Source organism: Meyerozyma guilliermondii, genomic scaffold (genome assembly GCF_000149425.1).
Source record: "Meyerozyma guilliermondii ATCC 6260 scaffold_2 genomic scaffold, whole genome shotgun sequence".
Classification (NCBI taxonomy): Eukaryota; Fungi; Ascomycota; class Pichiomycetes; order Serinales; family Debaryomycetaceae; genus Meyerozyma; species Meyerozyma guilliermondii.
The window spans coordinates 581017-608150 of record NW_001809799.1 but is presented as its reverse complement, the minus strand read 5'-3'; the positions used below and the strand labels follow the sequence as shown (position 1 = coordinate 608150).

Sequence of the window (27134 nt, the reverse complement as noted above, 5' to 3'; positions counted from 1 at the left end):
ACCTTCTGGCAGTGGTGGAGCAGGCATCGTACATGTATGTTCATACCGTACTTTCCAATCAATGGGTATAAAGATTGAGTATTCTTCTTCAACAGTCTCGTTGAAAGCTTCAGATGGGGTGTGGCCGTTCTCTCTCAAAACTTCGTATTGGGCTAAGAACATACCGTGGATACCTCCCATCAAACATCCTCTTTCTCCATACAAATCGGAGTTGACTTCTCTTTCGAAAGTGGTTTGGTAAACGTAACCAGAACCAATGGCAACAGCCAAAGCAATAGCCTTTTCCTCGGCCTTACCGGTAACATCGTTCCAGACGGCGTATGAAGAATTGATACCTCTACCTTCCTTGAACAAGGATCTGACGGTTCTACCAGAACCCTTTGGAGCAGCCAAAATAACGTCAACGTCAGTAGGTGGCTCCACATGGGTCAAGTCCTTGAAAACAGGAGAGAAACCGTGCGAAAAGTACAAGGTCTTACCCTTGGTAATCAATGGTTTGATAGAAGACCAAGTCTCAGATTGAGCAGCATCAGACAACAAGTTCATCACATAAGTACCCTTGTTAATAGCCTCATTGACCTCAAACAAGTTCTCACCAGGAACCCATCCGTCTTCAATGGCAGCCTTCCATGAAGCACCATCCTTTCTAACACCAATAATAACATTCAATCCGTTGTCTCTCAAGTTTAAACCTTGACCATAACCTTGGGATCCGTAACCAATCAAAGCCAAGGTGTCGTTCTTGAAGTACTCCAACAATCTCTCACGAGGCCAGTCGGCACGCTCGTGAACAACCTCGTCCATTCCACCGAAATTGATGGTTTTAACACCACGAATGGCACCAATTGACATGGACGATTTGTTGGTGAACATGGCTCTGACAGCTGGCGATCTGGCCAAGACAGTCAATGTTCTGGTGGCCACGGTCTGTTTAGCAGCGTTGGCAGCGGGGCGCGCAAAGCGAGTAGCGAGTCTGAAAGACATAATTATCAATTCACTAATAGGGTGGGGGGAATAACTTTTATATGAGAAGTGAAAATTTCGTCCAGGTGAGTAATTTCCTGCATACAACCTCCGGTGTCGCCCCGCCCCGGTACAGGGCCGCCAGCGGTGGGACTGCGGACTAGCGGAGGCCTGTACAGGCCAGTACAGGCCGTAGATAACTTCTGCCGCATAAAGTTGTACGGCGCATTGCTCCAGTCTTCGCCGCATACTTCGCCAAAGTCTACGCCGCACTCTTCTTTTTCTTCTGTACTCTTTACTCTTCTACACTTCACTGTCATCTCTCATTTCTCATTTCTATTACACACTAGTGTAAATCTCGTTCTCCACAATGTGGATTTGACCATGCTTGGTGGTGATTCCCTCGTCAATCGTGTTCAACCGCAACTTTTTGTCGCGTTTTGCAACCGACAAGTTGTCAAAAATCTTCTCAAAATCATCTTCATCAAAATCGCACCATGATTTCGACAGTGGATACGACTCCACCAACGAGGGAAAAGGCAGATGCTTATTAGGTTCATCTTGTTTCCGTGCACGACGCTCCACGTCGAGGTTTTCGCTTTCTTGTGGCAGAGGTAAGGTTTGTTGCTCGATGTCAATATCATCCATGTCAAACACAGCATGATCATCATGGTTCAAATCTTCTAATTCGTCTTCTTCGTCAATCGTTAAACCAAATTTCCAGTTGTTCTGGAGTGTGCTGATGAGCTTCTGCAATGACCTGGACTCGATCTTACTCTTGTAGCTTGATAAATCGTCATCGACTCCTCCAACCTTCAATGCGGTCATCACCACCTCAAAACAGTGCTGGTTCATCGTAGGATAAATGTCAAACAATACATCTGTTCTCTGGTGATTGACAAAATGCTTATAGTTGGAATCGGCTTCCACTGTGTTCGCCTCGCCCATGGGCTTAAAGGGCGAAGTACCAAAGATGGCTGTGAGAAGAGTTACTCCAAACGACCAGTAGTCAGAATATTTACAGTCGTATTCGCTGACGTCTGGTCTGGAACCAAAGCATTCCGGTGCCATATACTTTTCACTTCCAACTTTGAAATCACGGCTGTATCTTCTGGTAGTAGATAAGCCCCAGTCGCAGAGTTTAACCTGGCCATACTCCGTAAACAAGACATTTTCCGGCTTTATATCACGATGGTAGATGCCAAGGCTGTGGGCGTACTCAAGACCACTCTGCATTTCTCTGGCAATGTGCCAAATATCCACGGCAGACACTTGGGTGGTCGAATGGATCAAATCATACAAATCGCCGTTGGCACAATATTCAAGCATCAAAATCACAAAATCGTCCGTTTCAAACCATTCCACAAGCTGACAGATGTTGGCATTGCCGTTTCCCAACTTGGAGAGCATCTTGATCTCATGACGTGCAACGTTGCAAATGCCAGGATTCGATTTGTACATCGCCTTCATTGCGTACTTGGTGTTGGTTTCCACATCAATGGCTAGGGTCACTTTTCCAAAAGAACCCTCTTGTATCGGCGACACGTACTTGTACTTTTCGTTAAGTAGTAGCTTTCCCTGTTCGTACAAGGTGTAATTTGTCATGATAAAGATGGATTGTAATCTTATAATTCCTCTTATAAAGGTTCCAATTCCAGTCTAGATGCTGCTAAGAGTCTTATCTCCAACTCTGGTCTAAATCCCCGTTCAAATATCTATTTCCACTAAACCAATTTTGTGGATTTCTCTCCTATTCGATAACCTTCGATGATACGTGTGCAATGTAAAATGATAAAAACGACTTATGAAAACGACCTATGAGGGGTATTTGATTGTGGTACAGAAAGGAAATCGTCTCTTTATGTGTTTTTTTCGTGGTGGATCAACTGTGGAGTTTTGGGTGAGTGACTCCTTTTATCGCTGAAATGTCCTGTGCCGATAGCGGAATGGTGGGGAGAGTATCTGGTGCATGGGTGTGTTTCGATCTAGAGCCACAATGGTTGGGCCGAGGATAGTGAGGGTGGGGCTGAGGTAATCAGGACAAGCCAACAGTTAATGAACCTGGTTGGGTTAATAGGAGTCAATTATGGTCTTGTTGGTTGTAGCTTGCAAAATATTTGTCAATTGAATTGTCAAATTTGCAAATTTGCCACTTTGTTGGCCCATTTGTAAATTATTGTACATTAAGCCGCTCGCTAATAAATACTAAAACTAAACAATGAATCACTTCAATAATGGCTCGATTGCACTTGCCAACGACGAAGGTTTGGTCAACGACGAGAATCTTTCCACAACATTTCCATTCTTGTCAATTAAAAACTTTTCAAAGTTCCACTTGATTCTAGTCAATCCCAAAAGTCCCGCCTTTTGTTCTTTAAGATATTTGTAAACGGGGCTGGCCTTGTCACCATTAACGTCAACTTTTTGTAAAACAGGGAAAGTAACGCCATAGTTCAACTGGCAAAACTGACCAATTTCCTCATCAGTTCCTGGTTCTTGTTTGCCAAATTGATTACATGGGAACCCAATAATTTGAAGACCTTTGTCTTTGTACTTTTTGTTCAATTCTTCCAATTCTTTGTATTGAGGAGTAAACCCACACTTGGAAGCTACGTTTACAATAAGCACAACCTTGCCCTTGAGCTCCTCAAAGGGGTATGGTTTGCCAGTCTTGTCGTTGGGGGTCAAATCGTAAAACGAGGTCATGATAATTTGCGGCAGTGCGATACGAGCCATCATGTATCCGCTGGTGTACGGGTGGGCTGACTGGTGTGCCGCAGTGGTATTGGTTATCATAATCATACATTAAAGTAAATGTCTCCCACTAAGCCTATCAAGCCAAGGGCAAACCCGACAAATGCCACGCCGCCTCCGTATACTTGGGCTGCAGCAATGCTTCTCAAGTCGTGAACGTGTTCCTTCTTACGAAGCGCCTGTTCCACCTCTTCCTCAATCGACAACTCTTGTTCTAAATCCTTGGTTGCCGACGCCGTGGTCTGCGGCGATCCTGGTGCTGATGACGAGGGAGTGGACACTGATGACTCTTCGTCAGATACATGGATGTAAGATTTGGTAAGATCATCTTTGGCACCGGCACCGGTAGCGGAATTAGCCCCAGCAGCAGCAGCCTTGGATGCTCTCATCACCCTCTGTGCTCTTCTTTCTCCACGTGCTCCGCAAATAACCCGTTTCTGATTAGTCCAACTCTTATACCAAATAAGTCCCATTGATACTGGCGCCGCCAATGCAGTGTAGATGAGATATGGGTGTTTTTCGTTGACAGGAGCAGCCTTATAAATCAGCAAGAGAGCCACACTCGCTAAACCTGTCAAGAACGTACTAATAGCTCCTCCAAGGCGAACGGTACGCGCCGCCAATTGCAAATCAACTGGTTTATCTCCAGAATTGATATTCCTAATCATGTTTGGAATGGCTTTCATGCCCTGAAACGATAGCGACGAGCCGAGCAAGCCAATGGACGTGACTCCAATCACCTTCAACGTAGTTGAACAGGTTCCAGTCATGATGGTAAGGTAATCGCCACTCAGGGTCACACTGATCTTTGCTGTCGCGCGGGCGGGTAACTGGTGTCTGGATCAGCGTCAGCGAACGAAGTGAGCTGACGAAGACCACAAACCTCTAATACTTCATGTAGTTCATGTAGTTCATGATGTTCATGTTGTTCATGTTGTTCACTTGTTCATGTTGTTCCTCTTGTTTTTCAGTAGCTTAATATGAGTAGGGAAGTGAAGGTGTATGGGTCTTGTTCTTCCCTACTCTTTAACATCTTACTTTCTTAGTGAAGCTTTACTTCCTGGCACTCTTAGAAGTTGGTATCGGTTCGCTCTTGTCACTCTTATTGCTTTTCACTTATCTCTTTTTCCGAGCCATTGAGGAACCTTTTCCGGATCCAATCTCCACAGTACTAATATCAAAACCCTCAATCAACAATTCCACTAAGATCCGTCCTCCTCGAGCTCCGGTAAAGCGACGGTACTCTTCCGAAACACTGGCGAGATTCCAGCCTTGAAGTCGTCTTAAACACCCAATTACAGTGCCGGTACGATGACGACCCATACCACAGCACACCAACATGGGGTAATTATTACGGTCACAAATAAGTTCCAAAGCCTTCTTGATGGTGGTTTCGTTAAGGGAATCCCATGGATTCACATTCTGGTAACTATAATCATCATTGATCATTCCTACAAATTCAATGTTGATACTGTTCATCGAGCAGTAGTCCAAAAATTCTTCCTGTGGTTCTTCACTGGCCAACCAAATTATTGTTTTGAGATTGAGGTCCTGGAGAAACGACTGGTTGATTATCAGCGGTTGACCGGATCTATAGAGCTGTTTTTCCACCGGACAAAAGTTGAGCGGCGGTATGATTCGAAGCGACGGCGGCTGTACGACCTTCCTAGACATGACGCCAGTAATCTATGATTGGTTTTGGGGAGGGTGGATGAAATTTGCGGTGGCAAATACGCCAAATGTACAGAATTGAAGCAATGACGGTGGTGCAATTGCTGGCGGAGAATGGTATATGGAGGTGCACGGGTGTACAACGTATGAGACAGTATACAGTCGCTTCAATTCTACATTCCATTATATGACTCTTTACTCTTTTCTTCCTTAATTTCATCTTCGATAACTGAATGCTTTTTTCTGGTTATAATAATCCCACTCCTTTATAATTTTTCCATTTTCCAGCGGTTAGTCCATTTTCTGGCCACCCTAACACCATACTATCTTCAGTCCATGCAGTTATTAGGCTTTTGTCAATTGTGCTTAGGACCAATGGTCGCATCATGAAACCCACTTCAGGAGCATAGTTAAGCAAGTACACCGCACTATTATCGGCACTACCACTATTAAGTTGAAGTTTCTTCGAAGTAGCGGTGTTGTTGTAGAGCCCAAGTATCGCTATGGAATCTTTGGTAACGGTGGTTTGATTCCATAACCCATCTGAGGTGAGATTCAACTTGTAAACACCAAAGGTCGCAGGTAGTGTAGCAATGGCTTTACCTTCAGTTTCATCTAATTCATTTACCCATTTAAATCTAGACGGAGTGCTGACTTGTAACCCCGTATAAAGTTTTTCATCATTGTCCTTCCACCAGCCCATCATAGTACTTACGAGAGCTAATCCAAAGCAGAATTCGCCAAACGTACTAAGGGCGAAACTAATAATTCGATGTTTTCTCGGCATTACAGCATTGGGTTGGGGAACCATGCAATTTTTGGAAAATTCCATATACTTATCGACTGCCCAGTGTGAAGCTCCTGATGCTATAATAATGTTTATACTCCACAAATGAGCACTTTCTTTAACCCAATTATCCAACCCCGGACCCGCAAACACGTATAATACCCAACCTAGGATGATTGGCAAATACATATGATAGAAAATTTCAGGATTGATATGTATGTTGCATCTAAATGTCAAACGGACTGCATATCGATTCTTGATAAGTCCGTGCAGCCAAATTGAAGTACGAGAACCTCGGTTTATATAAGCATTTAACGCATCTGGAGTTAACTAAGCCCTCCGGGCTCTATGAAAGAAGGTTTAAGGCTGGCGAGATAATGGTAAATGATAAAAGATAAAAGTACATAAAGTCTGATTCTGGGTGAAGGAAGTGTCATTACATAATCCATGTGGAGCGCTTAAACAAAACGCAATTCAACGCCAAAAATAAAAGTCACCTTCCTAACCAGGTACAAGTAAGAGTCGATTTATCCTTATGGAAGTAACAACTTCGATGTATAGTCATGAATGCCAGAACAATCCGCGTAATCTGAACTCTTGTTGATTATATCATCATTGTCTTCCGCTTACGTGATGATATCTCTAAATCAGCGACACACCAGTCGCGAGATTTGGTTCTCCTCTACATGCCACGTCGTGAAAAGAAAACGGCATCGTATGCAAAGCCCGTCAATGAGGTGGTGAGTGCTGTGGCCACGTCGTACCGCGACTATATACGCAACCTCACACCTCGGTTGAAATTGATAGACTCATTTTTGGCATTCTTGGTGGCATTGGGAGGTTTGCAATTTTTGTATGTTTTGTTAATTGGAAACTTTCCATTCAATGCTTTCTTAGGAGGGTTTATCAGTTGTGTGGGTCAGTTTGTGTTAACTGTGAGTTTGCGGTTGCAATTTGTTTCGGGTACAGAACAGAAAAAGACCGTGGAAACTGAAGACGGCGAAGTAAAAGAAATGGAACCGGTATTTTCCATTACACCACAACGAGCTTTTGGTGATTATATATTTGCCAGCTTGATATTGCATTTTGTGGTGTTGCACTTTATCAATTGAAAAGGGGTTAATTGAGAAGAAAAGAAGCGAGGTTTGGAAGAAAAGAAAAGGAAGTAGACTGAAGTGAAGCGAAGAAGCCAGTATGCACTGAATGTATTCACCTTTGAGTGAGATCACGGAATACGAAGGCTAGTCGAATGAAGTATGTCACAATTATGTGTACTCGTTATCTAGTATAATCAGTACAATTTGAATTATAGCGGTATGTTTCGTGAAAAGATATACCAATTGGTATATCCTATCGAAGTGACTTCTTTGTACACTATCAAAATTTCATTACTTTCAGTATAGAAACTCTGACGATATTTGTTCATCCTAATAAATTATCACAATTATGTTCGATTTTGCAATTTTCTCCGAAACTATGCTAATACTCACAATTGCAGTTTATGTCAAAACTCACCAGTCATATTGAATTAAGTATATTCATCAGCCAGAGTATCTACCATATTACAGTATCTCATTCCTCCTCCTTTCATCTCACCTTTTCATTTTCTCCCTTTCTCCTCCGTAGTCCTCCATTAAACTACACAATTACACAACACCCCGACTTTTCCTTTGTGTCGGCCTTGGGCTCACTGGCCCGAGCCGGCTTACCAGCACTCAGCTTAGACTCAGCCTTCTTTTCAGGAGCAGCATCGCCAGGTGTGGTGGTGGCCCCAGTACCAGTAGCGGCACCACCAGTTTCGGCCACGGCACCACCAGTTTCGGCCACGGCACCACCATTCCGATCAGCCTTTCCAGTCTCCAAAGCTTTCTGGGAGTCACGAATCGACCGTACAAGCCCATAGAATGCCTCTTCCACATTGATTCTTTGTTTTGCTGAAGTTTCAAGAAATGCACAACCAAACAGTTTTGCCAATTCCAATCCTTTCTTCATAACTCACCTGACGTTCAATCTCCAAATCACATTTATTTCCAACAACCAAAACCGGAACCGTATCCAGATCCTTTACCCTTTGAATCTGCTCATAAAATTGTTGAAGTTCTTCCAAAGAATCACGCAGATTAATCAGATATACCAATAAGAATCCTTCACCAGTACGCATATATTGCTCGCGCATAGCCGAGTATTCCTCCTGTCCGGCAGTATCCAACACATCCAAGAGTACCTGTTCTCCATCAATGGTACAAGGTTTACGATAAGAATCTTCAATGGTTGGGTCATATTCATCGACGAAATGACTTTGAACCAACTGAATGGTGAGGGCCGATTTACCAACACCACCACCTCCGACTACTACTAATTTGTACTCTTTCATCATGCCTTGCGTAGTGCGTTTGATTGATTGACGATACTTTCAATTGGTACACGAATGGGTTCACTAGTAATTGCTTTCTCACGCCAAGGAAATATTGTTTCCGCCAGTGACTGGTGCACCGGTGTTTCGACCAGCCATTCGGCCAGGCGGGTGGGCTGGTGGTGGGCTGAGCACGCGAGCGCGAGGCGAGTGCGCAGCGCGCAGTCACCCTCCCTAGCGATTGTCCCTAATTCTCCCTAGCGACCTCCCTAACATTCCTAGACTCGCATTCCCTAACTCTCTAGAGGCGATTCTCTTCGCAAATCGTCGCTGATCGTCGTATGTTGCGATCGTCCTTCGTCGCGATCGTCGCTAAACTCTCGCTAGACTCTCTCTCACACCCGCCGCTTCTTCATTTTCGCCAAGCAGTCGTCGCAGTACCACCGGCCCTTCGGCGGGTTCTTAAACCCTATACACGGCAAATGGAACCATTCTCGTTTGCAATCTGCCCCGTCGCATCCCACCATTTCTCCAAATGAAACCTGGTTACAGTAACAGTACGTAGGCTCCGAGTTCCCTTCGTCGTCACGGCGAGGTTTGGTGGTGCGTTTTTTGGCCATCGCCGCTGCTGTCGCCGTGGTCGCAATCGCAGGAGTACCGCTGCGCGAACCTTCTTCGCTGCGCTGCTTCTTTTTCTTGTCTTCCTGCGGACTGCCTTCGCGACGCCGTTTCTTGTCGTCATCGTCGCGCACCACCTTCTTGGCAGCCAATGCTTCTCTTCTACTTTCACTGCGCGTCAGTTGAGCTGATCGGTTGGGATTTTGATTTTCGGTGGCGTTGGAATCCATGATCATGGCGGGATGATTGAGGGGTCCGATTCGGATCAGTTCGGGAATTTCATTGTTGGCGAGAATCATCTGGTAATCGTTATTTATTCGATGCATATGTTTGTACAACACATCGGTTGCCACCGTGGTCACATGCATTTTTTCCTCTAAACAAGGAATAATCTCGTGGATTTTGTGACCGATGGTTTCCAATCGTTTCGGTGTCACTCCGTCCGCGTGAACCTCATCCAAATATTTTTTGATATGACCATTTATTTGAGGAATCGTGTTGATACACTTGGCGTCGATCTCCTTGAGTAGCGTAAAGTACTTGATGAGATCCATAGGAAGCGCTTCAAACGCATCGGAAATATCGTTGAGTCCAGGAAGCAATTCCGCTGGGGAAGAAACCGTTCGTGCCTTTTGTTTGTATTGGTCAAAATGCAGCGGTGTGCGCTTGCTTGCACGCGATTTGTGACGCAACTCCATGATCAGAAAAGAAATTCAAAATGATACTAATTCAAAGTTGATATTGAAAATAGAGACTGGTACTGCTAGATGTGCGAAGCATCGTGGTGCACCGGTGACTGGACTGCGTGTGGACTGTGTCTGAGTCGTGCGTGGTGGACTGGGTGCTGAAGTTTAATTGTTCTTCGCACGGTGGACGGGATTCACGTTCTGCCGATGAGATGATGTCACGTGAAATCTGTCAACCACAGTTGCAACCACCTAATTGCCACTTGTCTGTGTTACCGCACCTGGCATGCAACGAGCTGCAAATTTATTGTGGCGGTACTAAATTGGCAGCTCTGCGGTTTATTTTTCGTTTGCGTGAATCGTTTTCGTGCCGCATCAACTAGTGTGGCTCACTCGTGATTAGCCATTCACGTTGCATCATCGGTATTAGTACGGAAGACAAAGAATAGGGAGAGTTCTACTTAAGTACTAAGCAGGTTCAGTACTTAGCAGAGACCGAGTGGACAAGAACGCCAGTTTATCCTCAGTTGAACTCAACTCAGCCAACAGTTCAAGCACTCAATCTTCATTCAGTTCAACATTCAATTCACTTCAATTATAAGCTTCCACTACAAGCTTCAAATATAAGCTTATTAACCACAAGCTTCACCTAAGCTCCATCTCATCAGCTCCATCCACTACGCTTCATCAGCTCCAACCCTATTCTGCATTCAGCTCATGGTACATGAATCACGATAATCCCATGTTTCATTCCGAAATAGGGCGCCTTGATTCGCCTCCTCGCAAACGAGTCCGTAACGATGTTCATTATCGAGATTCTCCTGCCGGTACACCGGTGATTGAACAGAATACAAGTTATGCCAGACAATATCAAACTCCCAAACCTGATGACGAAGACGAAAGGTTTTTGCGGTTGGCACGAGAAGCGTTGGTGGCTACAGCCACCGCCAATCAGCAGTCCAGTGAATTGAATCCACTTGTGGTTGACCCCACTATTTCTGACCTTTTACATCGGCTTCAATATGCTCTGTCTCCACATGGAAACCCCATTAAACGGGGTCTGAACATCCATGCCAATGAAAACGGTCAATTGATGATCCAAAGCTTCTACAATCAGTTTCCCAATATGAGCAATGATATTTTTGTGAGCTCCAATAACCACCCTACCAATTCAAGAAGTGAAGGATGGAACTTTTTGGTGGGCGAACCACTCGAGTTGAGAGCACCACAGACAACACCGCAAACTCATCAGCCTAACCACTCACATTCGCTTTCTGAACCAATATCGGAGCAGATTTCGCAGCCATTATCGCACCGTGATTCCATCGCTCGTCCTCGTTCTCCGTCTTTTTCCAGACCCAAAGAGGCTTCACCAGACCTAAACGACTCCGACGATCAGGATCGCAAGTTTTTTTGCACACAATGCTCAATGTCGTTTCGGCGGTCGTCAGATTTGAAGCGCCATGAAAAGCAGCACTTTAAAGTATTGCCGTATATTTGTGAAGAATGCGGCAAGTCGTTCGCTCGAAAAGATGCGTTGAAGAGGCACGTCGGAACGTTGACATGTAAACGAAACACAGATAAAAAGTTGTATGTGGACAATTTGAATTACTTGGAGAGAAATAAGTAGGTGAATTGCAGCCAAACAAAATCTACTTCCTTCAAATACTTCAAATACTTCATTTAATTGCTTCACTCACCAACCTGACCATCATCATCTAAACACCACAAGATATTCAAACTAAATATTTACTACAATCTTACAAGATTCACTATCTCAAGATTCACAAGATTCACCACCATCTCTTCGCACCCTTATGTCATCCTCGGATCACTTCCTTCCTCCCGAGTCATTGCCGCCATACACCAGCGATGCCATTTCCACATCTCGAACACTGAGTTTCCAAACCCACTTCAAAACATAACTAAAGTCCAATTCGCCACTTCAGAAGCTCCCCAACTTTTCTCCAGTTATCCTCCCCACACTAAACCCCACAATCGAGCAACCCCCAACAGGTTTGCTGGGTGTTACCCGGCACGCTGATAACGTCATGTGCGCCTCGGTTAATTAAATCAGATATAAAAGAAGTGTAATGCCAATGCGATGCCAATCTACAATTATGTCTCGTGCGACCGCCAGACTCAGCCAGCTTGCTCATATTCTTGAGCCCAATCCTACAAATGCTAAACAGTCACTTTCTCCTTCACATCCTTTCAAAATTGCCGTCATTGGTTCTGGAAACTGGGGAACCACCATCGCCAAAGTTTTGGCAGAAAACGCATTATCTCGTCCCCACTTGTTTGCCCACTTTGTAGACATGTGGGTGTTCGAGGAAAAGGTTGATGGACGCAATTTGACCGAAATTATTAATGAGGATCATGAAAATGTCAGGTACCTTCCCGGTGTACCATTGCCCAAAAACTTACGGGCTCAGCCAGATATCACGGAAACCGTTAAGGATGCCGATTTGGTGGTGTTCAACTTGCCACATCAATTTTTGCCCAGGATTTGTGACCGGTTGAAGGGTAAATTGAAACCTAGTGCCAGAGGCATTTCGTGCTTGAAGGGTTTGGAAGTGGACTCCAACGGAGTCAAGCTTCTTTCCACCGTGATCACCGAGAAGTTGGGAATAGCATGCGGAGCCCTTTCGGGTGCAAATTTGGCTCCCGAAGTGGCCAGGGGAAAATGGTCAGAAACTACCGTCGCTTACAAGCTTCCCGCCGACTTTAAAGGTGCTGGAAAAGATATAGATCGTACTGTGTTGAAAGCAGCGTTCCACAGACCTTACTTCCATGTTAATGTCATTGAGGACGTGGCGGGTGTGTCTATTGCTGGAGCGTTGAAGAACATTGTTGCTCTAGCTGTGGGCTTTGTGGAAGGCTTAGGTTGGGGAGATAATGCCAAAGCTGCCATTATGAGAGTTGGATTGTTGGAAACCATTCGTTTTTCCAAAACATTTTTCCCGGAGTCGGACCCTTCTACATTCACTGAACAGTCGGCTGGTGTTGCTGATTTGATCACCACCTGTTCTGGTGGAAGAAATGTCAAGGTTGGCAGATATATGGCGGAAACCGGAGAGGAGGCCCAGGTGGCTGAAAAGAAGTTGTTGAACGGCCAATCGTCTCAGGGAATTATCACCGCCAAGGAAGTGCACGAGCTCTTGGAAGCCAAGGGAAAGACTGGGGAGTTTCCTCTTTTCGAGGCAACCTACCAAATCATCTATGGAACCGAGTCCATTGAGAACTTGCCTGTATTACTTGAAAGTAGCATCTGATTATAGAAAGCATGTAATAGATATAGTACACCACACCCAAAGTTATTCTTTTTTATGCTTTTTGGCTTCGGCTTCGTCTTCTCCATTGTCTTGCTTTCTCTTCCCATCTCGCTTGGCTTCATATTTCTGTAAAAACTTGTCCATGAACATACTTGAAAATTCCTTGATTTTCTTCAATTTGGCACGATCAAGCTCAGTGGGTGGTGCTGTATCTGGGTGTTTCTTGATTTCTTTACTGGCTAAGATTTTCACCAAATCTTTGGCACAACCTTTTACATTATCATGACCGATGGTTTTCTCGTGCTTCTTGATCATATTTGGAATATGTTTGGCAAACAACTTGGCCCACTGCTGCTCGATCGAAACATTATTATCGCTTTTATTTTTCTTATGCTTTTGATGCTTTTGGTGCCTTTCACGGCTTTTAGCCAATTTTTCCAATCTGGCTTTTTCGTCTGCTTGACGCTTTTCTTCTGCTTGGCGCTGCGACTGAAGAATCACATCCTGTAGCATTCGCTCCTTCTGTTGGATTTCTTTAAACTGGTTTTCTCGTTCTTGTTTCAACCGTTCTTCTTCTTGTCTCGCCAAAATATCCTCGGCAAAATTTCCAGTCCGTTTTCTTTGTGGTTCATTTTTGGGTCCCTTGGGAAACAGAGGACCCTTGGGCGGCTCCAGAACAGGCCGGTCCCATCTGGAGATTCCCAATTGCATGTGGTAGTAGTATGGTTTTTGGGTATTGGGGTCGATGGTCATATTCCACCCTTCAGGAAGAGGTTCTTCTGGTGCGGGCTCCGTAGGCTCAGGCGACTTTGAACGAGCTCCACGGCCATATACCGAAGGGGAACTGGACCCTCTTTCACCATTGACGTTTTTCGGTATACGATATGCCATTTGGAGGTTTCCCCATTCTTTCAAAAGATCCGACGAAAGTTGGGTTATCTTTTTGTTCTTGCTTTGTTTGTGAAGCTGGCGCACCACATCTTCGATCTGCGACGAAGAGATCTTGTTTCTGGTGACTTTGGGCCATTTGGAGAGGATGGTTAGTGTTTGGATGATGGTGGAGGTATCGTTGTCGCACGTTTGAAGCACTTGTGATAATGTCTTGTAGCCATGCATTCTCACGATAGATGAGTGGATTGTAGGCTCTTCGGTGAGGTAGATTCGCTCCACGAGTTTCCTCGTAATGTTAACATCTTGTTCCTTCATGAGAGCACCCATCACCTTTGATACTTCTGAGTCTTCAATTGGCGTAACTTCAATTGACTTAACAAACGCCTCGTTGATGATTGAGTCGTCCTTCTGTTGCTTGGACCGCAAATGCTTGTTTTCCTTGAGCCATTGTCTCTCCATTTGGTGGGTAACTCCCAAGGCTTCGGAGATGCCATCTGGAAGAAGCAAAGCTGCGTCGGTTTGCGTCTTTCCGCCCATTACTTTGATACAATTGGGCTCTCCGCAGTAACAGGGCTGCGATTGAGCGCCGTATCTGTCGACATTGTAATCGAAAGTTATCTCTTCGCCGGCTTGAATCAACCTTTTCGCAAAGATTCCCATTCGCAATTTGTCTCCCACAACCCACTTGTCTACATAAGCATTGGGGCTGCACGAGTGGTTACAGAAACGTGCTAACGAGCCTTTGATGGTGGCATCGATAAACGAGTCCTTTTTCAACATCATAAAGTAAAAATGGGGAAACTTTTTCTCGTCGTATTCCACCATTCGTTTCCTGAAACTTTCTTCATTAATAACTTCTCCAACATATTCGTAAATGAACCCAGACTCGTTTATCTCCTCATTGGCCCGTAGCCCATACCCCTTGAGCTCGGTTTGAATCACCGAAACATTTGCATATTCCTTTTTTTGAAATCGCTGATTCTGACAGTCGTCACCACATCCACACGATTTGTTTACACACTCGACCGAGGTGGCTCTATTGATACACTCGGAGTGCTCTCCACACGCCAAGTTGCGCTGGGTGGCTTGGTCCCATTTTTCGTGGCAATCACACGTCATTTGTTCATTTTGGCCCGAATGCCCCAACTGCTTATTTGCATAAATACACTCGGAAATCTCCTGAAACGAGGTTCTGGCTTCATCTGTCTTGTCCTGTGAGTCGAGAAAGAGCGGGGGTGTACGCAGCTTCTTCACTGGAGACGCCAGGCCACTCATGCTGAAGGGTGTTTTTGATATGGTTTAGATTTTTCAATCTTATTTTTCAATCTTTTTTTCTCGCGCGATCGCATATCTATATATCTATAAGCAGTAGAACCACTTGTATGAGGTCTTGCGGATCACTGTCTTTCTTGCTCATGTATGCCTGTAGACATTGCGTCACCCGATCGAACCTGGCCTCGACTTTCGCAATAAGTTCTTTGTCGCCGTGATTTTTCTGTGGAGTGAAAACTCGCCTAACTGACGACTTGTACGCAGTAGCAGTATTATCTCCTCCTTCGTCCCCAGGCACGGTTTTCATCTCAAAGAGCTTGATTTCCTTGGCACGAAGACTTACCAAGATTGTACGCGAGCTTACATCGTTGTACCCACAACTATTCTTGAAAAACAAAAGGTCGTTCTTCATGGCAGTGGTGATCTGGCTCTCTAGCTTAGGACTAAGTGGACAAGATTGGAGCACAAACTCGGGCCAAAACTCGTCGGAAAACGCAGCCACAGGCAAGAGGGGTACACTGTGAGCTATGCGGTCCGAAACATCAGAAAGCGAAGTTATTGTCGATTGGTCATCTCCACCAAGACTATCGTCTTCATCTCCATCACTGATACTGAGTGTGTTACTCGAATATGACGATACCAGGAGCTTTGAATTCATGATTTTGCTGCACTTGGCCCTAATTCTTGCTTCGTTGATCATTTGTGGAATATTGTGCAGTAGTGTCTTCCCACGAACCTTATACGTTGGATAAATGCCCGTGGTGGACCTGATAAGTTCATAGCCATTTTCAACATGCTTGGTGTCGATATTGGCAGGTTTTCGGTTCGATCTGTTGGGCGGTTGGGGATGCCAATTGAACTCGTCGTGCTCGACAGCCGGCGACGGGGTCCGCATGTACTGGACCGAGTTTCTCTTTGACAAAGAACCACCAGTAATATGGGGTTCGAACTCTGGCGGATGATGATCAAAGTAAGACCCCATGTGTCCTGGTTGTGCTCCTTTCCACATGTCGAGAAAACTGCCTCCAAGCTTTGAAAGCGAGTAATTCGATGCCGACGACGAAAGAGTCGAGCTGAGTGAAGAAGAAAGGTATGCCATGGACGTGGAACGTGAAAGCGATCTTCGTGATTCCAGGTTATTTCCAGTCCCCTTTGTAGCCTTTATGGGTATAGTGTTGGTGGTTGTGTCGACTTTTGATTTGAGTGGAGTAGTGGAGGTGCTCGCACACGATTTATGGGGAATCTCCCACCCTCTGGAAGTCGCCGAGCGACTAAGAGAATGAGCAGAATTGTCGGAACTGTTGGCCGTGGAAATCGGTGCTGATTTTATAGGAATAGGCATTGCCTGAACTTTGTTTTTTGTGGGCGTCGATCCGAAGGAACTGCTCACTACTTCTTCAGTGGGTGAAGGTGATAAATAATAGTTTCGTGGGGCTCTTAAAGGTTCATTATGGTGTTCTCTAACGCACGGTTCTGCAGTGTCTTTCAAGGCAGATACGTCCTTGCAATGGGTCAATTCGACGCTGATGCGATTGTCGGGTATGAGTCCATTGAGAATAAATACGAGTTTTTTGGCAACAACCGGATTGCCGGTCATTATTACAACTCTGGTAACGTCGCGGTGGTGTCTATCGGGACCCTTTTCCAAAGGTTTCATACCTAACAGTTTCCGGAAGGGCAAAACGGTAGCAAATAACGATGCAAGAAAAGTGCTACTCATCATCACATCGTCGTTGTGAAGAAATTGGGTATTGGATGAAAGTGCATTCGTCAGTTGTATGTTTTTACCATCCTTGAATTCTAGCCAGTTGGTGAGCTCGATAGCCCAATTTATGATGATGGGATGGAAAGACGTGGAGCCGCTTGCGGCGCTGAAACGTATCAACAGGTTAGTGCTGGCTAGCCGAGGAACATTGGTGTTATAATGTACCAAGCGGACGAGTTTCTTGATTTGCAAAGCAACGTCTGAGTCTTGTTGGAGCACGAGATCCGGGAACTGGATCCGTTTGTTGGTGATGTAGGGTGAAGCATCGCAATCAGACACTTCATCACGAACAGCATTATTGAGAAGCGTCACTAGTTTTTTGCTGACTAAACGCTGGAGAATAATCAGAAAATGGCAGATTTCTTCCCAGTTGTTCAACACCACCGTGGTCAAGTTATCGAGTGATTCGATGGGTATGATGAAGGCCACGGCGAACCGGCTGTGGATGAGGTTGTGTGATTTTGATGTGGGCTTATAATCAAAGGATGGCAAGCTAGCATGTAAAGTGTTAGCCTTGTCGGTATCTAGGGCCAGTTGTGGGCGCCACGAGGGAGTCGAATAGGTGTCTTCGTCAGCGAGATCGGTGAGGGAAAATAACTTGGAAACGAGCACAGAGTATTGGGTATCATTAAACTTGTTGTGAGGTGAGGGAAGGATGTGGAGTTTGGATGAAAAGTGAGATTCGTTTGCCGGAATTCCACACCCAAATATGTAGTCGTGTAGCTCCGCGGCATGGTGGTGTAGTTTCGATTTTTGGTTGCGAGCAATCGGAGTTCCATTGTACGCTGAGTCGTAAAGAACCTGTTTTGAACGAAGATTCCCGCCGTCCTGAGACACTATGACCCGGAACGCTGTTCTGTCAAACTGGACAGGAACCAAAGACCGAGAATCGGAGGTTCCATAAAGGGTCTCACGAGTATAACCATCTTCAAAAGAATTGCCATTATTCACCACGCCGTTACCCGGGGCCAACCCAGCGTTATTAGGAATCTCCTGGTTCGAAGAGGGCTGGTTGTTGGCATATAAGGAAGAACTAGAACCTTTTCTAAGAAGTCTTCCAAGCATGTCGTAATCGTGTCACACTATAAAAAGCTGGTATTATTGCATACCATGATGATAAATAAATATTAGGTTGGGAAGATGAATAAATAAGGTTCCTGAAGCAGGGGCAGAAACCGGATAAGTTTTGGGAAAAATGGGGGTGTTTCAAGGAAGAAAATAATAGTATGCAAACAGCGGTGACACCTGACGCTGTGCAGGAGCGCCCCATCCGGAAACCGGCAGGTAATTGCGACAGCGAGCGCGAGCGGTAGCGAGCGCGAGCAACAGCCGAAGTACAGCGAAGCACTTGAAGCGTAAGCGACAAGTGATGCGAAAAGACATATTCTACTGGCGATTTTATAAATGAAGTATATTTATTAGCATTATAGATCACGACTCATATTTCACTATGTTTATTATTTTCTTCGAATTGAGAGAATGTTTGGCTGCAAATTTAAAGTTAGAGTATAACATTGTATTAAGAATTTGTATTAAGAGATTGAGTAGTGACCATATCTACAACCTCATACTGAATGTCAACTATTCTTATCAAATTTGGCGCGAATTTGACGCGAACATTTGGCGCGAAAACTATTTGGCTGCGAAATCTTGCTGCGAATACTTTTTGGCCCAATGCTTCTTTCCGCAATTTTCCTACATCTCCCCCAACACATTCTCAATTATACCACACAACACATCAGCATGCGACTCATTAAAAGCCAAACTTGGACGGAGCCGAATAGCAGCTTCTCCACATCCTCCAATATTGACACCTTTGGCACGACATGCCAACAAAAATTTGGCTCTATGGTCAGCATTTGGTGAGTCCCACGCAATAAAGGTGCCCATATTCTGACCTCTGATATTGGAGGCGTGGCCGGGATACTTTTCGAAAAGCGAAGAAAGGTTGTTGAAGAGATAGTCTCCAACAGAGGCAGTAGCAGCAACAAGATTATTTGCCTCTATTTCTTGAACAATTGTCCTTGCAATGAGTGCTTTGGATGGATCTCCACACCAGGTGTTGAACTGGCGATAAGCTTGGCGAGGCTGTAATTCTGGGTCTCTAAAATAGAAACCTGCTGCTTGGAACTTTTTTGAAAAAGTCACCATATCTGGTGGAGTTGAAAGGTTCCAATGCTCATGGGCCCAGAACTTTCCTGTGGCGGCCACACCAGTCTGAACTTCATCCACAATCATGAAAATATTGTGTTTTAATGTGATATCACGAACACCTTGAAAGAAACTGGCAGAGGCATGGTTGTCTCCACCTTCGGATTGAACAGGTTCCACAATCAAAGCAGCGATATTTCCTTTACCTTTTCCAACTATAATGTCCTCCAATTGCTCCAAACAACGATTTTCTTCTTGTTTATTCTCATTTTCAAAATCTTTCAATGGATATTTCAACGCTGGAAATGGTGCTTTGGGCCATGGAAATGCAGGAATGTCCAACTTGTGAATGGCCTTCGATCTCGTGGTGGAAAGAGACCCGAAAAGCCGTCCGTGGAACGCCTTGTCAAACGAAAGAATACACTTTTCGGAGGCGCCAGGAGCTTCATTGTTCATCACACTGATAAGCTCTTGTTGGTTAAAGTCACGCGACCCGCGGTCGCGTGCCGCTTGCAACATGAACGCTGCCTTGAATGCAGTCTCGTTAGCATCGGATCCGGTGGTGGCTGTCCAAACTTTAGTCATTCCCGGAGGTGCGGCTTTCAAGATACCGTCTTCGAGCACTTTCTGGTAATCTACTCCTGGGAAACATGCCAAAGCTGGCCGGTTGATTAAAGCTGTTGTCATTTCGTCCAGTTTTGCAACCTGCTTGAGTGCAGGATTATTGTACCCCAAACCGATGGATGCGATCTGCATATAGACGTCGAGGAGCTTGTTCCCATCGGCATCGGAGATATAGTTACCTATACTATTATAGTAGTCGGTAACAAAGTAGGCGGCTCTATTATCGAACACGTCTCCCAAATTGGTGTTCAATTGAGTTCCGATGGGACCGGGAACCTCGGTTTTGAGTTGGGGAACCGAGGGCTCATCGGGGAAAACCGACGAGGCATACGATGAGTACCGCTTGGCTAATTGTGCGATCCGAGCGGCGCTGGTGGTTCTGTGGACAGATCTCAACATTTGGATGAACTTGCTTGGGGTTGGGGACTTTATATATTATGGAGATGGATGGGGATGGGATCCCGAGGATGTGTGCAGGAACTTGTATGCAGGTGGGTAAATTTGAAGAGTTCATAAAAATGGAAGTTAATGGAAATTCATTCGGGATAAAATGGTACGTGGGGTTTGTGTGTGTGTCTGTAGTTACTGTGGCTGAGTTTCGTGAGTTTAGAGTCAATATTGATTGTTTAGCTGATGTCAGTTAATCGCTGTTGCGCGCTTGTTCCCAAATAGGCAATTCGCACCCATAGATAAGCGATTGATCAAATGGTCAAGTGATCAAGTTTGACGAATTTCAATTTCAATTCACTTCCTAACACTAAATTTTCGGGCAATTTTAAAACTCTACAATTCTACAAGTTTTACTGAGTTCTAAAAATAATCCGAATCACTATGTTCCTGCATGCATCCCATTGTCCTGCATCAACCCCCAGCCAAGCCTGCTGCGGATTTATTGAGAATTGGTCACTGATTCTTTGGTGTTATTCTTTCAAGTTTCTAAGCTTTTTTTTCCCAATTTTCACATTTGCCATGACAGAAGTCCAGCGCGATGGCAACCAGCTCAAGAAAATCATAAATCGTCTCAGTGGACAACCAAATTCCTATTCTCGTAAAGCCAATTTCACCTTTGGAAGAACGCTTGGAGCCGGTTCTTTCGGTATAGTTCGACATGCTAGGGATAATACGACGGGAGAAGAGGTGGCGATCAAGATCATTTTGAAAAAAGCACTCAAAGGTCATGAAGATGTTGTGTTGGACGAGCTCAAATTGCTCCAACAACTCCACCATCCTCACATTGTCAGTTTTGTAGATTGGTTCGAACTGAAGGATAAATTCTATATTGTGACTCAATTGGCCACGGGTGGCGAACTTTTCGACCGAATCGTCAACCAGGGCCGTTTTAGTGAGCACGACGCATCGTTGGTGGTGGTCCAGATGCTCGAGGCGATCCAATACCTTCATAGCATCGACATTGTCCACCGAGATTTGAAGCCAGAAAACATCTTGTACCTCACACCCGCTACCAACTCCAATGTGGTGTTGGCGGACTTTGGTATTGCCAAAAAACTCCAGTCACCCAGTGAAAAATTGACGTCGTCGGCCGGTTCGTTCGGGTATGCAGCTCCAGAAGTAATCATCGGCTCGGGACACGGGAAGCCGTGTGATATCTGGTCTTTGGGGGTGATCACATACACTGTTCTCTGCGGCTATTCGCCATTTCGGTCGGAAAATGTTCAGGATTTCATCGCCGAGGTCCGCAATAATAATGCCGTAATTTTCCATGCTGATTACTGGAAAGATGTATCCAAGGATGCTCGTCGATTTATCATCAAGGCACTTCAATTCGACCCGGAAAAACGACCCACGGCAGATGAATTGTTGAAGGATCCTTGGCTCGTATCGGTAGCTGCTGACCACAAGGATAACGATTTGCTTCCTAATATTAAACAGCAATTCAATGCCAAATCCAAGTTCAAGCTGGCGATCGAAATGGTCAAATTGAACAACAAGATCCAGAAATTGAAGGAGTTACAGACCGACGACGACGACGATCCTAATGAGATTAACTTGTTTGGCTCCGAAGGCTCGATAATATCTGAAGATGAATTCGACACTAAAGACTCTAAACCTAATGCCTTATTCGACTGGAAAAAGTTCTCTCAAGCGTTGGAACTGGAACACCCAGACGGGTCCAAATCCTCATTGGCGAAACCTAAGAAGGAAAAGTCATCATTGACCAGCGATGCATTCGTGCAATTGGTTCATGCTGCCAAGCAGAACAAGGACAGAGTTACGAGTTTCAAGGAGGAGTAGATGTTTGAGAAGATTATCTTATTATATAGTTACACTCAGACAATTGAAACTCCTAGTATTTGCTCCACTTCCACAACTTTTCACCTGGGTTGACCAACTCGTCGTCATTCTCAGTAAAGTTGGCTCCCTTACCTTCACCTTGAGCAGCAATGGCGTGCAAATAAAACACATAATCAGCAGGATTGAAGTTCTTGAGTTTCTCATAAACTTGTTTCAAGGTATCTTCCTTAGAAACGGCTTCTTTTTGAGTCAATTTGACGCCGTGGTCTTTCTCGTATCTCTCAATAACATCCTTGACGGTGACCTTTCCAGACTGGATTTTAACCTGTTGGGGCCAGTTTCCAGATGGATTCGAAGCAATTGAAGCAATTGCAAGTCCCAAATCGGTCAAATTTGTGTACGAGATTTGGGTGTTCAAGTCACCACGAGCAACATACTCCTTCTTCTCGACATCAATTCCAAGGTGGGGAACAATCTCGTACAACCAAGACTTTGGAGAAGCAAAAAATCCATTGTAGATGTCCACCACTTTAATTCCGGCAGCTCTAACATTTTCGGAATGGTCATCCTTGACGTTCAAAAGCCCAGGAATGTAAGAAGAGACGTATTTCACATCAACACCGAATTGCGATGGGATATAAAGCTTGGGTTTGACTTCTTTGACAATCGATTCCAAAGTCTTGAGAACATCAGGGTTGACGGTAAGCAACGAAATGATCACGTCTGTGCCTTGAAGTTCCTTCACGACCAGCGCAGGATCGTCATAGTTGACGGCGACATACTTGAGCTTGTCAGTACTGGATTTACCTTCGGTGGACCTTGTAATTGCTTTGATGGGAAATTGAAATTTACCTGCAAAAACACTTCCTTCCAAAGCTTCAATTAATTTTGGTGCGATAACACTGTTGATTCCAACGATTGCAACGGACGACATAGTTTTGTAATATTCTTGTTAATGATGAAAATCAGTTGTGGCAGCTGGTTATTTATATGTTCATTGGTATGTAATCAAGGGTTCAGTTGTGGCTGCGAAAATCAAATTTTAGTAAGAGCTGCTAGTGTAAGCATACTTGGATGCTGACAACAGAAGGAGGGGGAAGACGATGATGCCACAATTTGCGTGCGCGTATCAATTCATTTAGTCAGAATGCCATGCAGTACGGGTTTTAGATTAGTAATGATCATGTGACGCTGTGCCGTGCATCTTTCAAAACGGTTTACCCTTTAACTCCCCGCCACCAAAGGTGGGGGATCAACCCAAACTACGGGCCTGGCGTAATCACCTGCCCTATAATTAAGCTTTCGCGGGCGCACAAGTGCAGTGGCCCGCTTGCATGCGAAGGTAGATTAATGTCGTTATTCGCGCACTTCTGCACATGCAAAAATTGGGCACATTCATTCATGCATGCCAATGTCGGTAATACTTGACTGATGCACCCAAGTTGGACAGTTTGGGAAATTACTGCAGAGGTACTGAATAGGTGTCAGCGATTGAATGATAAGGCGTTTGTGAAATTGATGCAAGATTCACAATAGAAAACGACTATTTTTTGACGGTAAAACCATGGAGTTCCTTTGTCAATATTTTGGGTTCTGCCGTCTACTACTTGCGTCATTGCCCTTGCAGCCATTATTTTTTATGTTCTATCTGTATCCACAACCTTCCTTTTCAAAATCAATGTGGCTAATGTAAGCGCCAGGTGAATCAGCGAGAGTACATATCGCTTTTCTGGTTGGGTAATATTATTTGCATAGCTAAGCCTGGTGATTTATCGACAGGTCGTTATTTTTTGGGTGCGAAATTTCAGTTCGGAACCGCGTGTTTGGGTAGGGGAATGCAGCACCGATTCGATAAAAGGATATTTTGATGAACAAATTATTTGTTGTAGTCTTGGCCATGTTCACATAATACATGTCGGATGAAACGGAAAGATACGATTTACGTGAGACTTGAAGTGAAATGCGAGACTAAGAAGCGAAAAGTCCGACAAATGCGGAAAGATTTGGCGAAAAATGAATTAACGAAAAAATGAATCTCCAAAAATAATATAAATTCTGGAAAAAGTTGACGCATAGATGAATCGAAGGTGCATAGCCAAGAATAAAGAGTGAAATGAATGATGTGAATGTAGAACTGGAAAATAATTGAATGCGAGAAGAATTACGAAATAATCGAAATGGAAATGAATGTGAAACGAGAAAATAGCCAAGATGGAATATGCTCCTTCGTTTTACTCCTACTGTTGGTGGTATTAAGTAATTGTACATTATCGTAGCATGCGTAACAACACTGATCGTAAGGAAGGTGTTTCCAATTCTATATAGCGGGAGTGGAAATGAATTCGGGCAAGATGTCAAGCCCATTACCCTCAATTTCAAAGCTGAGAGGAAAGTTGTAAAGTTCGTCAATAACAGGATCGTCGTTCTTGTCATTAAGTTCGGGAATCATCATGTTGTATGTTGGGTCCATGGTAGGCATTGTCAATTTATCGGAAGATGGTGCAGTCAACGTCATGGGCAGGCTTTCTGACGAAGGAGAAATGGTGTGTGGTTTGGAATGGGAGAATAACGATGGTGGTGTGGGGTTGTACTTGGTCAAGTCAGGAACAGACACCGATTTAACATAGTTTGGAACTTCGGTATCAAAATCAGTCATTTGCGAAGGTTCGGGTTTCAAACTCAAGTTCAAGTCCGGTTGTTCAGTTTTCAAGTCAAAGCTGAAATCAAATGTGGTTTGGGGCATGGTAAAGTCTTGTTTACCCAAAGTTGGAGACAATTCGGGGATATCCCAGTTCAATTGGGTATTGTTGAACGGAGCAGGAGCATTGGTAAATGCGGGAGAAGAACTTTCTATTTTGACTCTCTTTGGGCTTGGTTCAGCGGATGGAGAGCTGGTGCTGGACGAGGCAAAGTCGTCACGCTGACGAGTCATGCCACTTATCGACAGTAACGACGATGGTGGGGTGATGTCGCTCTGTTCATCCTTGATGTTTTTAAGGTATTCCCAGCATTTGTCACCATAAGTCTTTGGGGTCAATCCAGTAACCGACTTGAAAACCCGGTGAAAATGCCATGCGGAAAGTTTTGACTTAGCTGCTAATTCTTTGAATCCGAGCACACCGCCTCTTCTCCTGCGCTTCCCCTTAGTGTCTTCTGGAGATCTGGGGCTTTTTGGAGCTGGAGCAAAGATGTTAATGGCAGCAGCAAGAGCCAAATGGCGGCATGCGAGGTCCACGAGACGGTAATGGTCAGAATCGTTTTTGGATAACGATGAGTTTTCAAATTCCTTGGACCCATTATCGATGTTTATAGATGGGTAAGATGACCTGCGAGCATTGATCGTTTGAATAATAATCTCCTTGTTACTTTTCTTTGTTTCCATAATATTCTCTTTGATAAGCTGGTCGTTCATGTCCTCGTTTTCATCAAGGAGTGGCGGAAGAAACCCAATCAGTTCGTTTATAGAAGCCACACATTGTACCAAAAACTTGATGTCAACAGCCGGATGCGACAAGGGTTCACAGTGCGCACAGGCAACGTAACCATTAGCAATGGCATCATGTGGAGTATCAACAAATTTAATTTCCAGTTTAAGATTGGTTACCGGACGAGCGTCACAATCTGGCCGACAAAAAACCTTGGCAACCTTATTGCAAACGTAAAATGCTCCCGTAGCAAAAGGATCACCAAATTGGTAGGCTTTCCATTTTGCGTTTTCAGAAGAGTATACCATTATCAAAGATCAGGGGTATGGACTATAGGGTTTTGATAACCTTAGGTAGGGGAGTAATCAATGAGAAAAAGCCACTTTGAATCAAAAGGGGTTTTATCAATCAAAGTGAATGCGACGCTGTTTATATATGCGGTTGTAATTTTCCACACCCCCCTCCATTCGTTAATGGGGCCTGCGGAGTGACGAAAGGGTTTCTGGAACGCTGGGCTCATTACGCATAGGAATGCATATGCAGACGCATTATGCACATAAAGGTGGTAAGTAAGCTTCGGGGTTCCGTGGGTGCGGAAAAGTCTGGGCCCTTCGGGGAATTAAATTCGGATCATTAACAGATGGTTAATTGAGCGATTCAAACTCAAATTTGCAATCAACAAGTTGGAACCATTTTGTATATTCAATGTAAACTATGTCTCGGAAAAACTAACCAATCTTTCACAATTGACGTTACCACCATCTAAGACATGCCCCCGGGAGTGCATACACTATATTGTGCGACACCCAATTGGGCGAGTGGAGAGTGAGGCGTGCATGACTAGGGACGTGGGCGCGGGATTCCACGTTAAATAAAGAATGGTCTTATTATTACACCATGCAAGGTTCTGCACATCTATCGCGCGGAAACCATAACCGATCGTGAGCGGACATCCGAAATTTTGCCGTTTGATGTCCCAATTGGGAGTGTTTCCGAGTTTTGGCCAGTCCCCTAATACTTCACCAGCCGCGGTCGAATTTTGATAGTATCCTATACCTCGGAACTCCTAACTGGAATTCTGTTCCTAAGCACATGGCCAGTGAAATTGTAACATCGAAATCGTACAAAGTTGTTCCATGACGCAATGGACACTAAAGCAGCCCCACGCCGTTTTGCTACTCACATACCCGCCCCGTCGAACGTGGATTTGATGTGTAAGCGGTGTTTTATCTTGCATAAATTCAATATGTCACTTCATTTGCAGCTGAGACATAGCTTGTCTGACGTCATTGCGTGGAGTGTGTGGCGAAGTATCTGATTATATGCAAGGACTCTGCTGATAAGAGCTGTCAACAAACCTTATGATTCACCCAAGTAATTGATAATTTATATATAATTTGCCCTCTTACTTTTGTTTTGCCTTTTCTCTTCTTCTTCTCCTTCTTCTCTAGGTTTCCATTCTCGTTTCATTTCCTGATATTTTCCAATTTCTTGTATTATTTTTTACCTTCCCCTCCAAATAATATCATCACCTCATCAAGAAATTGAATTATTTTGTCTCCTCAATGCGCACGCGCTCGCAACGATTCAGGGGAACATGTAACGCGGTTAAAAACGGTTTTTTCTCATCATCACACTTCAAAGAG

At 44.5% G+C, this 27134-nt stretch overlaps 17 protein-coding genes across 17 annotated transcripts; 4 read left to right on the top strand and 13 right to left on the bottom strand. All coding sequences in view use genetic code 12, as the record gives it.

The window, feature by feature from the left end:
• Positions 1-1212, bottom strand: ILV5 (ketol-acid reductoisomerase; the record flags this gene model as incomplete). The annotated part of the gene is made up of 1 exon (XM_001485808.1): positions 1-1212. A coding segment is annotated over one exon (1212 nt), but the record flags the coding sequence as incomplete, so codon positions are not given.
• A 90-nt stretch (positions 1213-1302) lies between these two features.
• Positions 1303-2568, bottom strand: PGUG_01528 (uncharacterized protein; the record flags this gene model as incomplete). Its single annotated transcript, XM_001485807.1, has 1 exon — positions 1303-2568. One exon carries the CDS (start codon positions 2566-2568, stop codon positions 1303-1305), a length of 1266 nt encoding a protein of 421 aa, XP_001485857.2.
• Positions 2569-3186: 618 nt separating this feature from the next.
• On the bottom strand, positions 3187-3765 carry PGUG_01527 (glutathione peroxidase; the record flags this gene model as incomplete). Its single annotated transcript, XM_001485806.1, has 1 exon — positions 3187-3765. One exon carries the CDS (start codon positions 3763-3765, stop codon positions 3187-3189), a length of 579 nt encoding a protein of 192 aa, XP_001485856.2.
• On the bottom strand, positions 3762-4487 carry PGUG_01526 (uncharacterized protein; the record flags this gene model as incomplete). Its single annotated transcript, XM_001485805.1, has 1 exon — positions 3762-4487. The coding sequence occupies one exon, from the start codon at positions 4485-4487 to the stop codon at positions 3762-3764; it is 726 nt and encodes a 241-aa protein (XP_001485855.2).
• Positions 4488-4833: 346 nt separating this feature from the next.
• OCA1 (putative tyrosine protein phosphatase) lies at positions 4834-5391 on the bottom strand (the record flags this gene model as incomplete). The annotated part of the gene is made up of 1 exon (XM_001485804.1): positions 4834-5391. One exon carries the CDS (start codon positions 5389-5391, stop codon positions 4834-4836), a length of 558 nt encoding a protein of 185 aa, XP_001485854.2.
• Positions 5392-5635: 244 nt separating this feature from the next.
• Positions 5636-6364, bottom strand: PGUG_01524 (uncharacterized protein; the record flags this gene model as incomplete). Its single annotated transcript, XM_001485803.1, has 1 exon — positions 5636-6364. The coding sequence occupies one exon, from the start codon at positions 6362-6364 to the stop codon at positions 5636-5638; it is 729 nt and encodes a 242-aa protein (XP_001485853.1).
• Positions 6365-6861: 497 nt separating this feature from the next.
• On the top strand, positions 6862-7287 carry PGUG_01523 (dolichyl-diphosphooligosaccharide-protein glycotransferase; the record flags this gene model as incomplete). The annotated part of the gene is made up of 1 exon (XM_001485802.1): positions 6862-7287. One exon carries the CDS (start codon positions 6862-6864, stop codon positions 7285-7287), a length of 426 nt encoding a protein of 141 aa, XP_001485852.1.
• Positions 7288-8117: 830 nt separating this feature from the next.
• Positions 8118-8552, bottom strand: RAS1 (Ras family GTPase; the record flags this gene model as incomplete). Its single annotated transcript, XM_001485801.1, has 1 exon — positions 8118-8552. The coding sequence occupies one exon, from the start codon at positions 8550-8552 to the stop codon at positions 8118-8120; it is 435 nt and encodes a 144-aa protein (XP_001485851.2).
• A 371-nt stretch (positions 8553-8923) lies between these two features.
• On the bottom strand, positions 8924-9844 carry PHO23 (Pho23p; the record flags this gene model as incomplete). The annotated part of the gene is made up of 1 exon (XM_001485800.1): positions 8924-9844. One exon carries the CDS (start codon positions 9842-9844, stop codon positions 8924-8926), a length of 921 nt encoding a protein of 306 aa, XP_001485850.2.
• A 712-nt stretch (positions 9845-10556) lies between these two features.
• Positions 10557-11462, top strand: PGUG_01520 (uncharacterized protein; the record flags this gene model as incomplete). The annotated part of the gene is made up of 1 exon (XM_001485799.1): positions 10557-11462. The coding sequence occupies one exon, from the start codon at positions 10557-10559 to the stop codon at positions 11460-11462; it is 906 nt and encodes a 301-aa protein (XP_001485849.2).
• A 463-nt stretch (positions 11463-11925) lies between these two features.
• On the top strand, positions 11926-13107 carry GPD1 (glycerol-3-phosphate dehydrogenase (NAD(+)); the record flags this gene model as incomplete). The annotated part of the gene is made up of 1 exon (XM_001485798.1): positions 11926-13107. One exon carries the CDS (start codon positions 11926-11928, stop codon positions 13105-13107), a length of 1182 nt encoding a protein of 393 aa, XP_001485848.1.
• Positions 13108-13149: 42 nt separating this feature from the next.
• Positions 13150-15273, bottom strand: SET2 (histone methyltransferase; the record flags this gene model as incomplete). The annotated part of the gene is made up of 1 exon (XM_001485797.1): positions 13150-15273. One exon carries the CDS (start codon positions 15271-15273, stop codon positions 13150-13152), a length of 2124 nt encoding a protein of 707 aa, XP_001485847.2.
• A 76-nt stretch (positions 15274-15349) lies between these two features.
• PGUG_01517 (uncharacterized protein) lies at positions 15350-18100 on the bottom strand (the record flags this gene model as incomplete). The annotated part of the gene is made up of 1 exon (XM_001485796.1): positions 15350-18100. One exon carries the CDS (start codon positions 18098-18100, stop codon positions 15350-15352), a length of 2751 nt encoding a protein of 916 aa, XP_001485846.2.
• Positions 18101-18730: 630 nt separating this feature from the next.
• UGA11 (Uga11p) lies at positions 18731-20209 on the bottom strand (the record flags this gene model as incomplete). Its single annotated transcript, XM_001485795.1, has 1 exon — positions 18731-20209. One exon carries the CDS (start codon positions 20207-20209, stop codon positions 18731-18733), a length of 1479 nt encoding a protein of 492 aa, XP_001485845.2.
• Positions 20210-20641: 432 nt separating this feature from the next.
• On the top strand, positions 20642-22063 carry CMK2 (calmodulin-dependent protein kinase; the record flags this gene model as incomplete). Its single annotated transcript, XM_001485794.1, has 1 exon — positions 20642-22063. One exon carries the CDS (start codon positions 20642-20644, stop codon positions 22061-22063), a length of 1422 nt encoding a protein of 473 aa, XP_001485844.2.
• A 52-nt stretch (positions 22064-22115) lies between these two features.
• On the bottom strand, positions 22116-22997 carry CIP1 (Cip1p; the record flags this gene model as incomplete). The annotated part of the gene is made up of 1 exon (XM_001485793.1): positions 22116-22997. The coding sequence occupies one exon, from the start codon at positions 22995-22997 to the stop codon at positions 22116-22118; it is 882 nt and encodes a 293-aa protein (XP_001485843.2).
• Positions 22998-24380: 1383 nt separating this feature from the next.
• ADAEC (Adaecp) lies at positions 24381-25796 on the bottom strand (the record flags this gene model as incomplete). Its single annotated transcript, XM_001485792.1, has 1 exon — positions 24381-25796. The coding sequence occupies one exon, from the start codon at positions 25794-25796 to the stop codon at positions 24381-24383; it is 1416 nt and encodes a 471-aa protein (XP_001485842.2).
• Positions 25797-27134: the final 1338 nt, after the last annotated feature.